The sequence below is a fragment of the Lynx canadensis genome, chromosome D1 (assembly GCF_007474595.2).
Source record: "Lynx canadensis isolate LIC74 chromosome D1, mLynCan4.pri.v2, whole genome shotgun sequence".
In the NCBI taxonomy this organism is placed as follows: Eukaryota; Metazoa; Chordata; class Mammalia; order Carnivora; family Felidae; genus Lynx; species Lynx canadensis.
In genome coordinates this window covers 64,026,590-64,048,740 of record NC_044312.2, presented here as the reverse complement: position 1 = coordinate 64,048,740, position 22,151 = coordinate 64,026,590, and the positions used below count along the sequence as shown (strand labels likewise).

Sequence of the window (22,151 nt, the reverse complement as noted above, 5' to 3'; positions counted from 1 at the left end):
TGATACCTGAAAAACCATAAAAATCTTAGAAAAGAGCACAGGCCAGTAAGTTTTCTGACAGTGGTCATAGCAACATCTTTCTAGATATGTCTTCTGAGGCAAGGGAAACAAAGCAAAAATAAACTGTGGGACTACTTCAAATAAAATCTTCTGCACAGCAAAGGAAACAATCAACAAAACTAAAGGGCAACATGCTGAATGGGAGAAGATATTTACAAATGACATATCCAATAAAGGATTAGTATCCAAACATATAAAGAATTTATGCAACTCAACACTGTAAACCCAAATAATACAATAAAAATGAACAGAAAACATAAACAGTCATTTTTCCAAAGAAGACATCCAGATGGCGAACAGACACAATAAAAGATTCTCAACATCACTCATCATTAGGAAAATACAAATCAAAACCATGATGAGATACCACTTCACACCTGTAAGAATAGCTAAAATCAAAAACACAAGAAACAAATGTTGGCAAGGATGTGGGGAAAAAGAAACCCTTGCACACTGTTGGTGGGAATGCAAACTGGTGTAACCACTGTGGAAAATAGTATGTAAGTTTTTCAAAAAAATTAAAATAGAACTACCAGGGCACCTGGGTGGCTCAGTCAGCTAAGTGCCCAATTTGCTCAGGTCATGATCTCACAGCTCCTGAGTTTGAGCCCTACATTGGACTCTCTGCTGTCAGTGTGGAACCCACTTTGATTACTGTCTCCCTCTGTCTCTGCCCCTCTCCTGCTCATACTTTCTCTCTGTCTCAAAAAGAAGGAAAAATATTTTAAAAATTAAAAAAAAAAGAATTACCATAGGGTCCATAATTCCATTACCAGGTATTTACCCAAAGAATACAAAAAGACTAACTTGGAAAGATATATGCACCGCTAAGTTTATTGCGCAACATTATTTACAATAGCCAAATCTTGGAAGCATCCTAAATGCCCATCAATAGATGAATGGATAAATAAGAAGTGGAATATATATACTCAAACATTAATCATCCATGAAAAAGAATGAACACTTGCCATTTGCAACAACCCAGAGGGCCTAAGAGTATAATACTAAGTGAAATAAATCAGAGAAAGACAAATACCATGTAATGTTACTCATCAGTGGAATTTAAGAAACAAAATAAAGGGACAAAGAAAAAAAGAAACCGAAAAATAGACTCGTAACTACAGAGAACAAACTGATGGTTACCAGAGGGTAGGTGTGTAGGAGGATGGGTGACATAGGTGAAGGGATTAACAGTACACTTACTGGATCACCATATTGTACACCTGAAGCCAAATCACATTGTATGTTAACTATACTGGAATGTAAAATTAAAAATAAATAAAAGTGTATAAGGTACCACAGTATTCCAAAAGAATAAAGCATCATGAACAAGTGACTTTTTTCCATGAATGCTCAGATAGACCAAAAATATTTCTTCATATTAACAGATAAAAATGAGAATAAAAAAAATCTCAGTACATGGTACAAAAGGCATTTGATAAGTTCATCTTTCATTTCAAATGAGTATTTTTAGTAAATAGGGAACTTAGGTATACTTCATTTTAGAAGGAATTCAAGTATACTTCTTTTAATGATAATATGTATTATTTGAAATCAAAAGCTAGCACCATGCTCAACAAGGAAATATTAGAAACTTTCACATTAATTTCTGGGTTTGGAAAAGGTGTCTGTTTGCAATAGTTATTGCAAATAACTATTATGCAATAGTTATTGTATAACTATTAGTTAATACAATAGAAATTAGAAATAGAAACTAGAATTAAGATGTATAATTATTGGGGCACCTGGGTGGCTCAGTCGCTTAAGCCTCCGACTTCAGCTCAGGTCATGATCTCACGGTTTGTGAGTTCGAGCCCCACATTGGCTCTGTGCTGGAGCCTGTTTCAGATTCTGTGTCTCTGCCCCTCCCCCCGCTCATGCTCTGTCTCTCTCTCCTTCAAAAATAAATAAACATTTAAAAAAAATTTTAAGATGTATAATTTTTTGAAAGGAAATAGTAAATCTATCATCATTTGTAAATGAATTTTATTTTCTGTCTAAAATCTTAATAAAATCTACTGAAAACTGATTAGAAACAAGAAATCTGCAAACTAGTTATATATATGTGTGTGTGTGTGTGTGTGTGTATGCTTTTCTTATATATTAATGAGAATTAGAAAATTAATTAAATGTAGATACAATTCATAACAGCAACGTCTCCCAAACATTCAACTGTAAATTTAACAGAAGATGATCAAAACCAATACAAGGGGAAAATTCTTTATACTCTAGTGAGGAACACAGACATCAACATGAATAAATGGAGAAATACACCTAATTCCTAGATGGGAAATTTAAATATTATAAGGGTATCATTTCTTCCTAAATCATTGATTCTCATATATTAATATTCCTAATAAATCTTTCTGTGAGAGTTTGTCAAAAATAAATATTTCTGAGCTCTGGAGATTTTCAGTAAGTTTGTGGTTGAACAAGGAAATCTGCCTTCTTAACAAGTATTTTTGGTGCTTTTGATATGATTATTCTATGGACCATATTTTGAGAAACTCTGCCCAGAAATAGTCTAAAAATCACATGCAATTATAATCAAAATCCATAAGCAATTTCTGATGGAATATTTCACAAGATGATTCTGAAGTTTATCCAGAAGAATGCATGTGAAAATATTTCGGGAAAACATCTGAAAAGATGAAAATGAAAAGAGCTGTGGTGTTGGGGAGAGTAGGAGATTTAATCTGATATTAAGACATACTATTAAATTTTATTATATATATTGTATTAGTTCAGAAATCAACATCTCAATGAATAAAGGGGACAATTAACAATCAAATTCAAGAATATAAGGGAAAAGGTGTGCCTAGGTGGTTCAGTCGGTTAAGCATCCAACTCTTGATTTTGGCTCAGGTCATGATCTCAAGGTTCATGAGATTGAGACCCACATCTGTGCTGTCACTGCAGAGCCTGCTTGGGATTCTCTGTCTCCCTTGTCTCTCTGCCCCTCTTCCCCCTCAAAAAATAATACAAAAAAAAAGAATATAAGAGAATGAATGATAAAAGATAATAGAGAAAGGCATATTATTTAAAAATAGTGTTAGGCTATTTGGCTATCTGTTTGGACAAAACATTCTCACATCAATTCTTATTCTCCCTCAAATCCAGATGGATTAAAATTCTCAATGTAAAACAAAACAAAACAAAAAGACACCATAACATTACTAGTACCAAATGTAGGTGAACACTTTCTGTCATCTTTCTTTGAGAAAGGACCCTCTAAGAGTGCCGTGAAAACCACAACCATTGTTATATTTTATTATAAAACAATTTTAAAATAATTGGTTAACTAAAGAACATATATGTTTAAAATATAAGCAACAAATAGGAAACTATGACACCCGAGAGCTTTCAAGAATCAAGAATAAGATGAATTCCAATGAAAATAATGCAAAAGGGATGTTAAATAGGAAATTCACGGAAAAAATGCAAATGCCCAAAAACTTAGAGAAATATAAAAAAAAATAATAGTTATTGTTTCTCTCACATTAGATTAGCAAAGGTGGAATAGATTGAATAAAATAAATAAACTGTATTTTTGAGATTGGGGCAAACAGATATGAAAAATGTAGGCATATACATTTATAAAATCTCTCTGGAAAGCAATATGAAAAATTTACAAAATGGACTTGATTTTTTTTTTCTGAACAATGTTATTTTTAGGGCTTTATATTTCGGAAATAATTACAGGTATGTATAAAACTTTGTTTCAAAGAATATTCACATATAGGATTGCTTCCAGAATAAAACAACTTGCAGTCTAACAATAGGTGGTGTGTTAAATAAATCATTGTTTTCTGGGGCACCTGGGTGTCTCAGTCAGTTAAATGTCCAACTCATGATTTCCACTCAGGCCATGATCCCACGGTTTTGTGAGTTTGAGCCTCGCATCAGACTCTGTGCTGACCACATGGAGCCTGCTTGGGATTCTCCCTCTCTCCTGTCCCTTCCCCCAACTTGTTCTCTCTGTCTCTCTCAAAATAAATAAACTTTAAAAAGTATTGTTTTCCTATATAATACAATACTGTAGAGAGAAATGGGTAACAAACAGTAAAGATGTGTGAATCATACAGACATAGGTTAAATACTTGTTCCCCAATTTTAGCTCTGTGGCCTTGGCCAATTGATTTAGTTCCTTATGCCTCAGTTTCCTAATGTGAAATGGATATAACACCACAAATTCATAGTATGGATGTAAAGATTAACTTGAGAGCTTAATGGAAAGTAGTTTACACAATGTCTGACAACTACATTTTAAAAAATGACTTTTATGATGATGATGCCTTAACCTTAAGCCATTAAAAGGTAAGTAGATCTTTATTTTCCATAGAAAGATGTTGCTCACACTGTTGAGTTAAAAAAGTGGGCTGTGAAATAACATAGATGGGTATGATTCATACATATGGAGTGTGTGTGTGTGTGTGTGTGTGTGTGTGCATTGTGTATCTTTCTATCTCTCTAGAGATAATTCTATTAAATAATACCCTTACCTCGTTGATAAACTCTTAACACAAAACAAAAACTTAGCATCCAGGTAGAGACTGTAGAGTATATTTAAAGAATGATGATCTCTCTATCCCTTAAAGGCAGGATTTGTACATTTATATACATATGTGTATATGTGGATTGGAGAAGGTATAGTTCTACCTCCAAATAGGAGAGTAATAAATGAATTAAAAAAAAGAGGTAAATAAGATGAAATGTAGTGTTGTTTATATTCCAAAGAAGGCCAGGGATAAATATTCTTTTACATTCTAAATATTTCAAATAACTTTGTAAACTTTACTAATTAATTAAACAATAATGTCTCATTATCTAATTTGGAGAAAAAATGAGGAAGAAAAGCTCAGAGTACGAAAATACAATAAAGAGAATAGAAGTTAGAAGAAATCAGGGAATGAAAGCTGAACATAGAGGACAGGAATCTAGAGATGTGGAGGAAAAGCAAAAGAAGGAAGAAATACAAGAAGAGATCTGTAATTCTGGCTGTGTCCCCAAGTCAAAGGGACAGGCAATGCATCTTTTATCCTCTGAGACCCTAATAACATTGTAACTAATACAGCCTTTCCAGATACCTTCTCTTAGTGACTGTATCTCACACATACACAGTTGTGTACATGGCATTACGCTTTGTCATATATACACACCACATGCTACATGTACTTGCTCACTCTCAGCTTCACAATATCTTACATAAACACGCAGACATCCACACACTGCAGATATAGTCACTGAAGTATTTAATATTCTTATTTATGTACTCTCATGGCCACCAAATCTTTGACAGTAACAAAAGATGTCACAGAGTAGGTACTGAGCCAACTGGATACTGACCAAGGCTGGATCTTTTGGGAACCCACCATGCATGACTTGTATGTGAAGGATACCGCAGTATGGAGTGTATGTGTGATGGCACCAGCAGTGGGAGCTAGTATCCTCTTCAGGACTAGAAGAAGCACAACACTGATTGTAATTGGCCCCACTCTCCGCCTTCTTGCCCTAACTCACCAGCAGGTTGGAGGCAGCACTTGCTGGCATTCCTAGAACAGTGTGCCATATGGTCCTGATTCCTTCACATCTCCTAGACCCACAGAACACTTTAGAGCAAGGAGCTCTTGATGGGATACCTCAAAGCAAGATTCTTGTTTTCCTTCCAGACCCTTGCCTTTTCAGTGGGGGATGGTGGAACAAAAGCAAGCTGAGAGAAACAATGAAGACTGACAAATGAACAATGAAGGCTGACAAAGGAGGGAAAGAGAGAATCAGGCAGTTACTTTTCAACAGCAAGAGGCACAGCCTCTGTGATCTCTTTGGAAAGAGCCCCATCCCTGAAGAAGAAAGTCTGGAAAAAGATTTGGAAGCTGGGATTCTGGAGAACAGTGGGAATAGAATTGTTGTCTCTGGGAGTCTAGCAAGGAAGAACATTGATGTGTAAGACAGTAAATGACAAAATTTACCTTTCTCAACACCATGCCCACCTCCCAATCCCCAGTTGGTACTGAAGCTTCCTACAGACTGAGGCCCATCAGCAGCTTTCCCACTCTCACCTTAAGGCAGAAAGGAGGCAGCAACTGGGCTGCAGGGTCATGGGTGAAGGAATCACGGGTCAACTGTGGGAAGGAATGATTTCTGTAGCCTGAAGGTCCAGTCTTGAAGGACAGCACCAGTTGTGGGTTTGCTCCTTAGCAGTGCCTCCCAAGACCTGCACTAGAGTCATCCTAAGAGTGTGACTCCACCCCAAGCCTTTCTGCCTTACTTAATTCAAGGCACAAACTCCAATTCTCCTAGGTCCTAGTTCTGAACAGAGCATTTTTTCTTCAAGGAAATATTTAAAGGTGAGGTCCTGAGAGTATGTAAACAAGGCATTCCCTGGAGCTTTAAAAGCCCTCAACTTTATTACCTTTCCATCCTCTGAGACATTGTAGGGCACTTGGTGTTTTATTTGAAGTCACAGACTAAAGTCTCCAACTCATACTAACACCCCTCTTTCAAACCTTACACCACTATCATTCCAAATGCCATCAGCAGATACATCCTCAGGGGCTCACAAGTTATCAACCTCGTGTTTTCATTTATATGGTCATTAAATAGAAATGAAAACGAGCAGATACTGGATTGTCTGGATGCCAACTTTCTGAGTACTACAACTTGATTGTGGGGATTGCACTTTGATTTTGGTTATGGTTGTTTTGATGCCATATGATCACCGTAAGTGGTGGAGTTGAATTTGGTTAGCATGGTCTTCATATCAACGTGATAATAGGAGTTCTGAGTCAGCTGTTATATCAAAGTTGTTAAATTTACTGGACATCAAGTCAAAGCTTTTCTTTTGTTGGAATAATTCACAAAGGACAATCTTATAGAATGAGACTTTTAAACTATTAAATTCAGACTTTGGTTTGGCCACATAAAAATTGAACTATTCCCATAATTCTCTCAAGCCAATGAAAACATTTGTTAAAAGGTAAACTTTAGATCCAAATGATGCATTCATATTATCTGAGGGTCAAAAGATGTAAGAGAAGAAGGTAGAAGAATCAAATGGTAGTACGGCCATGTAGGATTAAAGGAAATGCCCTGAAGCTGTTAATTCCCCTAATCATATCTCAAGTGGCAATTTAGTTTCAGCAAAACATCATTTATCACATTAAGGAAATGCTAGCAATTTGAATTTTGTTGTTTTATTGGCTTTGTGGCTTGACTTACACATTATTTATAGTTTAGTTTTGATTTCACAGCACATAGAAATCTAACTCATTAAAAACAAATGCATTATGTTCCATGGTATAAATATGCCATAATTTATTTAATCATATCCATATTAATGGACATATGGATTATTTCCAATCTTTAGACATTAAAATAGCTCCACAGTGAACCTCTGTGAACATATATCTTTGTGTCCTTGTCCAATATATTTGAAGGATAATTTCCTGAGGTTTAACTGCAGGATCTTTAAAATGTCAATAGATATTATCAATTGCCCTATAAAAAGTTGTATTAATTTACACTCATCAAACTTATATGAAAGTTCCTATTTAGTTATACCTTTACTAATTAATTTGGTATTGTGAAACTCTTCAATTTTGTTAATCCATTAGGTTAAAAAATGGCGTTTCATTGCTAATTTATTATATGATACTTTATACTTGAAAATGAACATAATTTATTATGTTTATTGATCATTTTCATTCCCTTTTTTCTGTGAAGTGACTATTTCCTTTGCTAGTTTTCTTTTATTGGGCTATTCAACTTTTACCGCTGCGTAAAACCCTTGAATATTATGAAAAATTGGCTATTTGATTGTCTTAAAAATAAGTCTTTTTCTACTTTGCCTTTTCTGTTTTGTAGATTTTTGTATCACATGTTTATAATCTAATCTAGGCAAATCAGTCAGTCTTCTCCCTTATGACTTGATTTTTGTGTTGATATTTGAAAGGTCTCTGTTGTTGAAAGGTTATGTTTTTTAAAAATCATCCCTTGGGGCGCCTGGGTGGCGCAGTCGGTTAGGCGTCCAACTTCAGCCAGGTCACGATCTCGCGGTCCATGAGTTCCAGCCCCGCGTCAGGCTCTGGGCTGATGGCTCAGAGCCTGGAGCCTGTTTCTGATTCTGTGTCTCCCTCTCTCTCTGCCCCTCCCCTGTTCATGCTCTGTCTCTCTCTGTCCCAAAAATAAATAAATGTTGGAAAAAAAAAAAGTTTAATAAAAAAAAATCATCCCCTTTTTCTTCTAAGATTTTCATAATTTTGCTTACATACACGGCTTCATTAAATATTTATATATCTAGAATTTATTTTGACATGAAGAATGCTGTAGAGATCCTGCTTTTTTCCTCACAATGGTCACCTAGCACCATTTATGGGAAAATTCTCATCAATTCTAAGTGTCTTTTATATGAGATACTAAACTCTTGCTAATTTTTTTTTTTTTTTACACTTGGTAGTCTGTTCCTTTACTGACTTTGTATTTCTGTACAAGTACCATGCAATCTTAATTTCTCCTGTTTTTTGTTTGCTTGTTCTCCAGTGTGGAGAACTAAGTTAATTCTATTTTTCAGTATATGACATGTTGTATGGTTAGTGATTTCAAACGCCCTCTCTCATTTATTTATGCATTCACTTTATTGTTTGCTTAATATACACCCATACCTCACTCCCATGGACCTCAGAAGTACTCTAACGTATGCAGTGCTTTTATTATGTCCTCAAAAATCATTTTTTACTTGTGCATATATTTTTAATTTATGTAAATGATATTGTTACATGCTTCTTTGTTTACCTTTTTCACTTGGCTCTGAGTCTTTAAGATCATTCGCAATGCCATATGTTCATCTAGACTTGCTCCCTACTGCTGTGCAATATCCTTGGTGCACATCTCTTGCATTTTCATTCATTTCCTTTCCTAGTGAAGGATGCCCAAATCACACAACACCTTACCAACACAAATAACAGAACCACAAATATTACAGGAGTATACCATATGACTATATCATTCTCTGTGTAAGAGTTTTTGGCTCCATATTTAGCAACAATTGTTACATCATAGAATATGTACAGGCATAGGTGACCAAGTAATACTAGATTCCTTCCCAGAATGGCTGTACCTCTCTACATTTCCCAAATGTAAATGAGTATTCCTTTATCTTCTACTTTTTGCCAACACTTTAAAGTATCTTTCTAATTTCTGCATGCCTAATAGGGGTAAATAGATACCCCTTTGTTGTTTTAATTTGTATACTTTTCAATACTAATGAAGTCGAATATTGCTTTATATTCTTGTAGCCCTTTGAAGTTAATTTTTGTGAATTCCCTTTTTATATCTATTTTTTTCCATTGGGGGTTTCTTCCTTTTCTTCTTGATTTTTAGAATTTATTATGAATTCCTGATATTAAGTTCTTATGTCTTATTTGTTTTACATAATGCAAATATCTCACCCATTTTCTCATTTATCTTTTAACTTTGTTCATAATGTTCTTCGTTGAAGACAAATCCCAGATTTTGAGGAAATCAAATTCATGAAATTTCTCATTATGGTCTGTGCTTTGGAGGTTCCTCACTCTAGGTCATAAAGATGTTCTTTTATATTTTCTTCTACAATGTCATTGCTCTATTTTAACTTTTAGATATTTAATCCACTTATTTTCTTTTATTTTTTAAAGGGGAAGATAATAACTTATTATCTATCTATCTATTTATTTATCTTTGAGAGAGAGAGAGCATGTGAGAGTTGTCAAGGGTCAGAGGGAGAGGGAGAGGTAGAGAGAACACTAAGCAAGTTCCAGACCCTGCGCAGAGCCCTTAACAAGGAGCTCAATCCCATGACCTTGAGGTCATGACATGAGCAGAAGAGTCAAATGCCTAACTGGCTAAGCCACCCAGGTGCCCCCATATTTAATCCATTAAGAATCTACATTGTTCTGTCATGTTAGGTAGAAATCCAGTTTTATTTTTCTCTAGGTAGTAAACTAGTATTTACTAATACTATGTAGTATTTAGTGGTAAACTAGTATTTACCAATACTCTTTACTAAACTATTTGTCCTCTTCCTAATGATTTTTGGAATTAACTTTGCTTTGTACATTAAATTTTCACATAGGTCTATCTATGAGCTCTCAATTCTTTTCCACTTATTATCCCCCCACTGCTATTTTTTTTCACCAGTGTGACCTGGCTTTTATTTTTGTGGCTTTGAAATGTTGCCAATAGAAAAGGAAGAGATTCTATTTCTAACTGTGGTTTTAATTTGCAATTCTCAAATGCCTTGTGATGTGCAGCATCTTTTTATGTTCTTGTCAGCCATTTATTTGTATATCTTCTTTGGAGATATACCTTTCAAGTCTCTGTCCACTTTTAAATTGGTTATTTATCTTTCTTGTTATTGAGTTGCATGAGTTCTTTATATTTTCTGGATACTAGACCCTCCTCAGATATATGATTTGCAAATGTATTCTCTCATTCTGTGACACATCATTTCACTTTCATGGTGGGAGTAAGTTAAACAACATAAACATGGTTTCAGTTGTCTTTTTCTTGGTTAAGCACTCAATCAGTTGCTGTAAACTTCTGTTTTCCAGAATCCAGATAAAGTTTGTTCTGATGGCATTTGTCATATTTTCTTGTATAACTTTGGAGGGAGGGCCCCTTGGATTCCCTGCTTTACTATTTTCCCTCTTTAAAATAATTTTTGATAAAGTTTTGGCTATCTTAGTAATCTTTATAAAGAAAAATTAGGGATTTTATTAATCTTCTCATATTTAGATTTTGTTTTCTATTTCATTGATTTCTTCTTTTATTATTTACCTGTTTGTGCCTTTGGATTTGCCCTGCTATTTCACACCTCTGTCCTCAGAAGTTTGAATTAAATACTTAATTTCATTTTTTCTCTTCTCTCTTCCCCTCTCTCTAAATGAGGTATTACTTACATACAGAATGTGCACCAATCTTCAGTATACTCAAGAAAATTTTATGTATGTATATATCTGTGTAACTATTATATAGATCAGAATGTAGAACACTCACAGCCATCAAAAGGCTCCCAGTCAACTCCAAATCAATACTCTCTTAAAGGTAGCTGTTATTTAGAGATCTAAAAATATAAATTAGTTTTGCTTGTTCTTGAGCTTCAAAGAGATGGAATCCTATAGAATATATTTCTTATGTGTCTGACTTCTTTTACTAAACATCTTTCTGTCTATGTGGTTGCATATAGTAGTAGTTCATTTTTGAAAAAATATTCAATAGTATCCCAGTGCATGACTGTATCACAATTTATCCTTTCTATTGTCCGTGGAAATATATATTATTTCCACTTCTTTTTTAAAAAAAAATTTTTAAGTTTATTTATTTTTGGGACAGAGAGAGACAGAGCATGAATGGGGGAGGGTCAGAGAGAGAAGGAGATACAGAATCTGAAACAGGCTCCAGGCTCCGAGCTGTCAGCACAGAGCCCGTCGCGGGGCTCGAACTCACGGACTGAAAGATCATGACCTGAGCCGAAGTCGGACGCTCAACCGACTGAGCCACCCAGGCGCCCCTATTTCCACTTCTAAGTATTATGAATAGGGCTGTTATAAAAATCCTTGTACATACTTGGGGTGGATATAAATACTCATCCCTATAAGGTATATATACCACAGAGGAGTGAAACTACTGGATTATAGAAGGAAGACATATTTTCAAGGATAGTTTTCAAGGATATTTCCAAATGGACTTTTTGAACTGATTGTACCAATTTATGATCCCATCAACAATGTAAATTGCTCCACATCCTCAAACATTTTAATACATTTTTTTCTTCTTTTTTTTCTTTAAAAAAATTTTTTTAATGTTTATTTATTTTTGAGACAGAGAGAGACAGAGCATGAATGGGGGAGGGTCAGAGAGAGAGACACACACAGAATCTGAAGCAGGCTCCAGGCTCTGAGCTGTCAGCACAGAGCCTGACGCGGGGCTCGAACTCACGGACCGTGAGATCATGACCTGGGCCGAAGTTGGACGCTTAACCAACTGAGCCACCCAGGAGCCCCTTTTTAAATCCATTTTTATGAAGCTTAGTGGTATTTCACTGTGGTTTTTTTAAAAAAAAAATTTTTTTAATGTTTATTTATTTTTGAGACAGAGAGAGACAGAGCATGAACGGGGGAGGGGCAGAGAGAGAGGGAGACACAGAATTGGAAGCAGGCTCCAGGCTCTGAGCCATCAGCCCAGAGCCCGACACGGGGCTCAAACTCACGGACCGTGAGATTGTGACCTGAGCTGAAGTCGGACGCTTAACCGACTGAGCCACCCAGGCGCCCCTGTGGTTTTAATTTATATATTCTGGTGGCTAATTATGTTGTGTGCCTTTTCATATGCTTATTAGCTACTGGAGTTTTCTGACTTTTCTTATTTGTGGGATTTCCTTATATATTCTGGACATTAAGTCTAAAATTTAGCATCAGGTTATTAAAATAAAATAGTTAAAATGTTAATCATTGAAGAATTCATTATTATCTGGGACACATCATATTCACATTCTACAAATGAAGTTCCTCAAAATCATACATACATTATGTAATAGAACAGGGTTGCAACCTACAGCCTAGAAACCAAATACTTAATTGCAACAATAAAACACTTCCCAAAAGAGAATACAAGTAAGAAGAACTGGTTGATAATGGGGCCGATAAACAGAGATGTGAGTGCTAACTGCATGTTATTTCCTGTTCTCCTTATAACCATTTGGGAACCTCTGAGAGGAAACACAGCTCAAGATCCACTGTAATGATCCAGAATTCTCCCGAGCCCTTCAGTCACTCCAGAGACTGCTCATAGTATCCTTCTGTTGACCTCCTTTAAATGGAACTATGCACAGTATGCCTGGTAGACAGAACACATTTTCCATGTGGGGATTTCCCTTTCTGCCTTGTCCTTGATCTTGACTTGGAGATTTTACTGAGCTCTTTGACTCAGATGACTTATGACAAAATGCCCACTGTCTTGTAGTCTCCACTCTGCCCCTCCTGCAGCCAACACACCTGCAGCAGTTTCCGCCTCAACAGTGAGATGTTTTTACTGGCTTTGACATGCTAATTTGATCTTTTTTCCTCCACCTGATGAGAAAATGTTGGTAAGATTATTGAAGGGATGGAAAGAGAAGGTGCAAGTTGAAAAAAGTAATAACCTAGTATATTTTGGGAGTGGGTTGGTTTCAATCACTTCATAAATTTGATTTTTAAAATTCAACTAATTTTGTCCAATCAGATTCTTAGGGCTAAGTCTTCTGTAATAAATCTAGCCAAGGTTTTTCCCACAGTGGATCTACCTTATCAAACCACAACTACAATGTCAAATTTCCTGTGAAGAAGAATCATGGTCCTCATCCAGGGGAGACATAACCCGAACTTCCATGGAGTCAGTATTGATCCTTTGAGTGGGAATTCTTATGCCTCTGTTGAGCTGGGCTTGGAAGACTATAAATGGATATGGAGGGTAGGGAATAAGTGATTTTGAGCACAAAAGATCTAGGAAACAAAACTGAAACTTAGTATTTTTTCTTGGTTCCTATGGATTCCCTCAGAATCTTCTTCCTAAAAATAATTTCAGATTAGACACCACATGGCTCTGTGATCCTACCATATTGTTTGATTCATAATATATGTCACTTTTAGAGAAATGAACTTAAAAGTTGATGTCAAATCTAGGGAAAAGGCAGAATAAAGGAGAGGAAGTTTGACAATATAAACATGATTTTCTTTCAGAAGCTTCCTGACCCTGGGGGCAGATTCACAGTCACCTGGGGGAACATTTTCTCCTCCACATTTGCATTAGAGCATAATATGCTTTTAAAAACAAATCAAGAGAGGTCAGGGGTGTAGGCTTCTACTATGGTGCCAGAATCAGTGAAAGCTCCTATCTGACAGATCACAAGTCACACTCATCTCTGACTCACACTGACCTCTCTGTCTCCTGGTATTTTGGCTCAGGTCAAATTAGCTCAAAAGACATGTATTGTACACTTACTCTGTACCAGCATTTATCCTATTTTCTGTGAATAAAGATGAGTCAGATGTGGTCCCTGCCCTTGAATATCTTACCATCACAGAGAAAGAAAGTAATTTCAATGTAACGTTATTAGCTATGATGGAAGTAAATATATGATGGTGAAGGTACACTTATATATTTAGTTTGTGAATGTGTTTAGTTGTGTATGCCTATACCTATATGTGTTCAGAGTGAGTGGGAGTGGGGAATGGGAAAAATGTGTGGATCAGAAAGTATTCCCGGATAATATTTTTCTTGAATGTAATCTGTAAAAACATGTAGGTATAAGCCAGATGAAGCTATAGAAATCAGCAATATTCTGTAGCTGCCCTTTCATTAAGTCAACCACTGATTATAGGCATCACTTAAAACTTTGTGACAAATGTTTAGTTTTATGCTATTTTCATCAAAACTGAGAATATTTGCTTACCATTTAATTTTCCCTGAGATTTAGAGACATGCATTAATTTCTTCCCTGGGAAGTGTGTGAACTGTGGTAGAGAGAGAAGCAAAGTCCAAAGGACCTGGGGGAGACTCTAAGAACTAATCAGGTTAATACCTTCCACTAGATGGAGGTAATTCTGAAGTTACGTATCTTAAAATAGTGTGTGGTCTCAAAATGTATTTTTTTTAAGTTTATTTACTCACTTTTGAGAGGCAGAGAGGGAGAGAGAGAGAGAAGCCCAAGCGGGTTCCACATTGTCAGCGCAGAGCCCAACATGGGGCTCGAACTCACAAACCATGAAATCATGACCTGAGCGGAAATCAAGAATAAGATGCTTAACTGATTGGGTCACCCAGGTGCCCCTCAAAATGTATTTTTATGTCAGCTATTTTGGCAATGGACTACGTTTTTCTTTAGAAACAATTCTATATTAGTTTGATTTAAGTAATTGTTAGATAATACAGACTCACTTGGCCCAGTACATTCATTCATTAAACTATTATTTTCTGTGAATCTATGATGTTCCTGAGACCATATTGTCACTGAGGATAAAACATGACTATAGTTTGATTCCTCCTATCTGAGATTCTTTGGCCTTAGGAGCTTGGTTTGTTTGTTTTTTTCCCCAGTACCAAACGTGTTTGGCTAATAACATTTGGCCAACAAATAAGCTGACTGAACATTCAAAGTGTGATGAATGTTCAAGGAAAGTGATGCTAACTCTAGTAGTGGGCACACATTTGAATAAGGGGATGATGCCCTACAAAAATCAGTGGGGTATAAAAACACAGTGTGTCCTACTTATGTGGCAAGAAAAGTGGCTGGAAAGGTGGCCTGTGGTCACATAAGGGAACCATAAATGTGATTGTTTATATTAAGGATTTATTTATTCATTTATTCTTTCAGTGATGAATTGGAACCTTTCATCACTGACTCACAGACCTATCCAGATACCTAAGACTCCATTATCAAATTACATAGAATGTAATACTATCTTTTTGAGAAAACTGGGAATTTCTTTAGCCTAGGAGTTCTTAACTTAAACTTCAGAGTGTTCTTCAATTTAGATGTGAATGGTACTTCTTTATTTCTATTTTACTCTAACAGAAATTCAAATTTTCTTTCTTGTTTGAATGTTGGTAATTAAGCCAAACTATCGTTAGCAATATCTATGACTTTATCACCAACAGAAATTAGAGGTATTTTTATATCACATTGTAGTTGTTAAAGATACCTCAAAATATCCTTTAAGTTCATTATTTTGAAATTAAGGTGGTTATTAGACCTGTCACAACATTTTGAATTTTAATGTGTTAATAGGGAAGCACATGTGTTATTGTATATTTGCTTTCTAAAATGATTTTAATAACTGTACTTTAATGTACTTTAATGTCAGCATAATCAAGGTCCATCCATGTTGTTGCATATGGTATCATTTCCTTGTTTTTTATGACTGAATAATATTCCATTGTATATATATCACAACTTCTTTAGCCATTTATACATTACTGGACACTTAGGTTGTTTCCATGTCTTGGCTATTGTTTTTGTTTTTTTGTTTGTTTTGTTTGTTTGTTTTCAAGTAGGCTCCATGCCCAGCACAGAGCCCAAGACTGGGCCCAGTCAGGGGCTTGAACTCATGACCCTGAGATCAAGACCTGAGCTGAGACTGAGTTGGACACTTAACAGACTGAGCCACCCAGGCATCCCCATGTCTTGGCTATTGTAAATAATGCTACTATGAACATGGGGGTACAGATATCTTTTCAAGTTAGTGTTTTTATTTCCTTTAGATATATTCCCAGAAGTGGAATTGCTGGATCATATGGTAGTTCTATTTTATTTTTTGAGGGTCCTTTATACTGTTTTCCACAGTGGCTGTACCAATTTACAATCTTACCAACAGTGGATAAGGGTACCCTTTTCTCCACATCCATGCCAGCATTTATCTCTTGTCTGTTTTTGATGGCCTTTTTAACAGGCATGTGGTGATATGTGTCCCTGTGGTTTTAATTTGCATTTACCTAATGACTAATGGTTGTATGAGTTCTTTATATGTTCTGTATATTAACCCCTTGTCAGATATACAGTTTGCAAATATTTGTTCCCATTTCATAGGTTGGTTTTCACTTTGTTGGTGGTTTCTTTTGCTGTGCAGAAGCTTTTTAGTTAGATGTAGTCCCACTTGTTCATTCTTTTTTTGTTGATTATGCTTTAGGTGTCATATCCAAAAATTCATTACCAAGACCTATGTCAAAGAGCTTTATTCTTGTTTTCTTCTAGGGGTTTCATGATTTCAGGACTTACATTTAAGTCTGATCCATTTGGAGTTAATTTTTATGAGCGGTATAAGATATGAGTCTATTACATATGAATATCAATTATCTCACTGCCATTTACTGAAAACACTGTCTTTCCTTCAATGAGCATTCTTTATTCCCTTGTCAAATATTAGTTGTCCATATACATTTGGGTTTAATTCTGGGTTCTCAATTCTGTCCCATTGGTTTATTTGTCTGTATTTATGCCAGTACCATACTGGAATTGATGACTATAGCTTTTGATGACTATAGCTTTATCATATAGCTTTTTAGCTTGAAATCAGGAAGTGTGATGCCTTTTGCTTTGTTCTTCTTTCTCAGGATTACTTTGGCTATTTTGGGTCTTTTGTGGTTCCATATAAATTTTAGGAGTGTTTTATATACTTCTGTAAAAAATGCCATTGGGACTCTCCATAAGGATTGAATCTATAGATAGCTTTTTGTAGTATTGACATTTTAATAGTATTAATGCTTCCAATCATGAACATGGGATAGCTTTCCATTTATTTGTGTTTTTGATGTCTTTCATCAATGTCTTGTAGTTTTAATAATAGAGAATTTTCACCTACTTAGTTCAATTTATTCCTAAGTATCTTATTGTTCCTGATGCTATTGTAAGTGGGATTGATTTATTTGTTTTCTGGAAAATTTGTTAATTGTGTATAGAAATGCTACTGATCTTGTATATTAATTTTGTATCCTGCAACTTTACCTAAATTCACTGATTAGATCTAACTTTATTTTTAATTGAGTCTTTAGGATTTTCTATATGTAAAATCATATCATTTGCAAATATAGACAGTTTTACTTCTTCCTTTCCAATTGTGATACCTTTTATTTATTTTGCCTGATTTCTCTGGCTAGGATTTCTAGTACTATGTTGAATAGGAGTGGGCACCTTTGTTTTGTTCCTAGAAGAAAAGTTTTCAATCTTTCACCTGAGTATGATCATCTGAGTATGATGTTAACTGTGAACTTGGTCATACATGGCCTTTATTATATCGAGATATGTTCCTTCCATGCATAACACGTTAAGAATTTTTATAACAGTGTCTCTTCCATATGGCTATTCCTGAGTTATATCCTTTCATAATAAAATGGTGATCTAAGAAATAAAAAAAGAGTTTTTTTTATCACAAATGGATGTTGAATTTTGTCAAATGCTTTTTTCTGTATATATGGAGATGATCATATGATTCTTTTCTTTCATTCTATTAACATAATGGGAAATGTTCCACTGTCTGAGAATAGTTGGGTATGACTGCTTTCTCAGTTCCCTACCCAAGTGAGGGTGTAGGATGGGCTCTGTGGTTGCCTGGATTCTCTGGTCAGGCTTACTAGATGATCAGGTCTGGGTATTATATTCAGTAATAGTATATGAAATAACTTCCCTGCACTGGCAGGGCAGCAGGACAGAACCCACTGTACAACTCATTGTTTAAGGACCCCAATCAATCCAGAGTGTGCACTGAATTCCCTGGTCAAGTGAGGTCATCAGTTTTGCTCTGCAGATGAAAGAAGGCACAGCTGTGCTCTCTGCTCAAGTGCCACTGCATGTAGGGCTGTTGTATGGGCTATGCAGCTTTCAGCGTGCTCTGGTTAGCTTCTTTGGTTGGACAAGCTGAAAGCTATATTCAGTGATAAATGGGGCCACAAATTAGATTTCTTGCCTGAGCACAGTGAGAGAGCAGCTCTAAAGATGATTAAGTCTTTTGTTTGTTGTCTTTACATACCCTAAGTTTCCGGATGGAACAGACCCACCAGCCTCTGCTCTACAAACTCCCAGTTCTGCCCACCTGCCTCTTAGCTTGAGTGCCCCTGGACTGGACTGCTTCTAGGAGTTGTCACCAGCCCTTTCAGTGAGGTGGTGCCAGAAGAGACTCTTGACAGTGGGTGGGCTATTTTCTAGCTCTCCAGCCTGGGTGGGAGGGGAATGGCCCACTCAGGCTACTCTTAATTTCTCAGGCAGTCTCTTTAGTTGGGAAGGGCTGGAATTTACCTTCAGCCCAAGCTATGAATTAATGCCACTGCCTATATGTAGCACAAGAATGTTCCACTGGTATTGGCTTTGCTCTGGATGCAATCAGTTGTGCCCACCCACTTCTCAGCTTGAGTGCTGCTGGACTGTGCCACTTTCAGGAGTTGTCATCAGCCCTTCTGGTCAGGTGGAGCCAGAGGTCTCTCTTCACAGCAGGTAGGGTTGTGATTTAGCTCCCTTTCTGGGCATGAACAAACTAGGCTCTAGGGCCATCAAAACTCCTTTGAGAATCTGAAACAAGCAGATCTGCACCCACCTTGTTCTCTGGTCAGAATGTTCCCCTTATGTGGTTCTACAGATGAGCAAAACTGCTGGTTGGGATTAGTCTTTGGGCAGTGTAGGTATGAATTTGATCTGCCAAGATCTGTGTGCTGATTGTTGTGAGTCCCTCCTTCCTTCTCTATCACAATCAGATTCCCAATAGTTGAGCCCCACCGATTCCTCTGTAGTCCCTGTGGTGTGAGATCAGAGTAGGGTCTCCCTTATAAAGCAACCCACAACGTTGAGGTGGTGCAGACAGTCTCCCCTGGGTTTTCTTTTCCTACTAGAGGAATAGGAGGCTCAGGTGAGACCTCTTCACATGGTGCTGCGCTGGCCTGGGGGAAGGACAATGCAGTCAACAGGAAGCTGCTTCTCTTACCTTTCTAATGCCATCTTTCTTGGTCTCTGTGGTGCAAGGGTTGCTTCAGCCTCACCACTGTGTTCTAGGTTTCTCTCAGTGGTGTCTTATTCTTGAATAGTTGTTGGTTGTTCTTATTGCGAGGGGAACAAAGTCAGGAACACTCTATGTTGCCATCTTAATGACATGAGAATCTGGTAGGCTTTTTAAACAACTCTACCAAACCATATGATCAGATTATTTTTATGTACTTTAATTAATAATAATTGATCAAATAAATCCCTATGCTATGTCTTAAAAAGGGCACAAAAATGAAAAAGATATAGTTTTCAAAGGACTTTTTAATCTCTCGGAGGAATACACAGATAATGCAAGGCAATGAGAGAAGGTGGATTAGTGCTATTTAGTCTGAACACAGAAAACTAGCCAACCTGGTGGCTTCAGATGGAAGTGTTGTGATGGTTTGTCTGCTATTTTGGAAGTTTACTGATGTTTAAGATCGATATTTGGGAGTTCCAGCCAAAGCTTGGGATGGGATTGCCAAAGAGCTTATGGCACACCACTCAGTTACTCCTTGGTTTCCTGAGTGTTTCAAAAACAGGTTATTTTCTCCAAGAAAAATGTCATTTCTGCAAGGCACTTTGGCTCTTTTTGATTTCTTATACCTTAGTGACTGTCTTGTCAGGGAAGAGACAACAGGAAAAGTTGTACACCCAAAGAATTAAAAAAAAACAACAACAATCTATACCATCATAAGACGGGAGAAGTGTGTCAATAGCCACATAAGACTCAAGGGCTTTAGTTGATAATGAAGTGAAATTAAATGCCGTCACTTTATATACTAATTGAATCTTTTTTTATTATTAGAATTTTGATATTCAGAATAAAGAAGATGATTATTTTGATCTACTCTACATTTGCAGATGACACTAAAAATGAATGCACCATCTTAGAAGCATTAAGTTTTGCGACACTGAAAATGTTCCAACTAAAACAGCATGATTATCTATATAAAGGGGATGCTTGGAATGGCTGGTAGTGATTGAGGGCAATTCTGTAGCCCTCCAAATCTGAATTATATAGTTTTATAATAGTTATAAAACTACATGCTGAAAAAAGAGACTTCTTACTGAAAAAAGAGACAAACTATGAGAGAAACAAATCAGACACAGGTAACAGAATTCCTCCTTCTGGGACTTTCTGATGACCCACACACCCAGAAGTTGCTATTCATTTTATTCCTAGGTGTCTACCTCATCACTGTGCTTGCAAATCTACTTCTCACGTACCTTGTTCAGGTTGACTCCCGGCTTCACACACCCATGTATTTTTTCCTCTGCAACTTATCTCTGGCTGACTTCTGTTTTTCTACCAACATCGTTCCCCAGGCCCTAGCCCACCTGCTATCCCAGAAGAAGGTCATTTCATTCACACGTTGTGCAACTCAGCTTCTATTCTTCCTCATTTTTGGGTGCACCCAGTGTGCCTTTCTGGCAGTGATGTCCTATGATCGGTACGTGGCCATCTGCAACCCTTTGCATTACCCTAGCATCATGACTTGGAGGGTGTGTGTCCAGCTGGCTGCAGGATCATGGACCAGCGGCATTCTGGTGTCTGTGGTAGATACCACTTTTACACTAAGTTTACCCTACCAAGGCAGCAATAGTATTGCTCATTTCTTTTGTGAGGCCCCTGCACTGTTGATCCTGGCATCCACAGACACTCATACTTCAGAGATGGTCATTTTCCTCATGGGTGTTGTGATTCTCCTCATACCTGTTTCCCTAATTCTGGTATCCTATAGTCACATCATAGTGACTGTGGTCAGGATGAAGTCAGCTGTGGGGAGGCTCAAGGCATTCTCTACCTGTGGCTCCCACCTCATGGTGGTCATCCTTTTTTATGGGTCAGCAATTGTCACTTACATGACTCCAAAGTCTTCCAAAGAACAGGAAAAACTGGTGTCTGTGTTTTATGGAGTGGTGACACCTATGCTTAATCCCCTCATCTATAGCTTGAGAAACAAGGACGTGAAGGGAGCTCTGAGAAAAGTAGCCACAAGGAATTTCTCATGCAGGCTTGAAATCTTCCACTGACAGTGAGACCCTCTTGGCTCCCTACTTATAAGACTTGCTGAGTAGTTCCCTTAGCAAAACTGGAATATTGTAAGATCCTGGGGGCTTGTTGTGGACCCACCCTCCATCCTTCATCTAGCACTTCCTTTATAGAAGAGGAAGGACAATAATTCATGGAGCAATACAATGAGGGTCTGCTCCATTCTTGTTGTTGTTTGTTTTTGTTTTTTTTTTGGCATCTAAGAGTTAGGAAACCCTGCAAGAAACATTCACATTTTATAAACTCTGGAACCTGTAAAATCTGTCTTTTTTAAAATCATGTTTTATGTTACCAGCAATCTATCTCAGATCCTACTCCATCTCTTTTATCTTTTGAATCTCTCTGCATCATCAAATAATCAATAAATTAACAAACATTACTTAATCACTTACTATGAGCTAGGTGCTAAGTATATATGTGCCTGCACATGAGTCTGTATGTGTGTTTGAAGTGGGTAGTGAAGAGCATGGGTACAATGAAGCAGAATATATGAGTTCTGCTGTCCTTCTCACACTCTGC

General features: G+C 36.8%; 1 protein-coding gene across 1 annotated transcript; it reads left to right on the top strand.

The window, feature by feature from the left end:
* Positions 1 to 20,665: 20,665 nt before the first annotated feature.
* Positions 20,666 to 21,613, top strand: LOC115525875 (olfactory receptor 2D2). The gene has a single exon (XM_030333282.1). The coding sequence runs from the start codon at positions 20,666 to 20,668 to the stop codon at positions 21,611 to 21,613; it is 948 nt and encodes a 315-aa protein (XP_030189142.1).
* Positions 21,614 to 22,151: the final 538 nt, after the last annotated feature.

Coding starts and splice junctions, on each gene's coding strand:
- LOC115525875 (XM_030333282.1), top strand. CDS start 20,666: ATGAGAGAAACAAATCAGACACAGGTAACAGAATTCCTCCTTCTGGGA.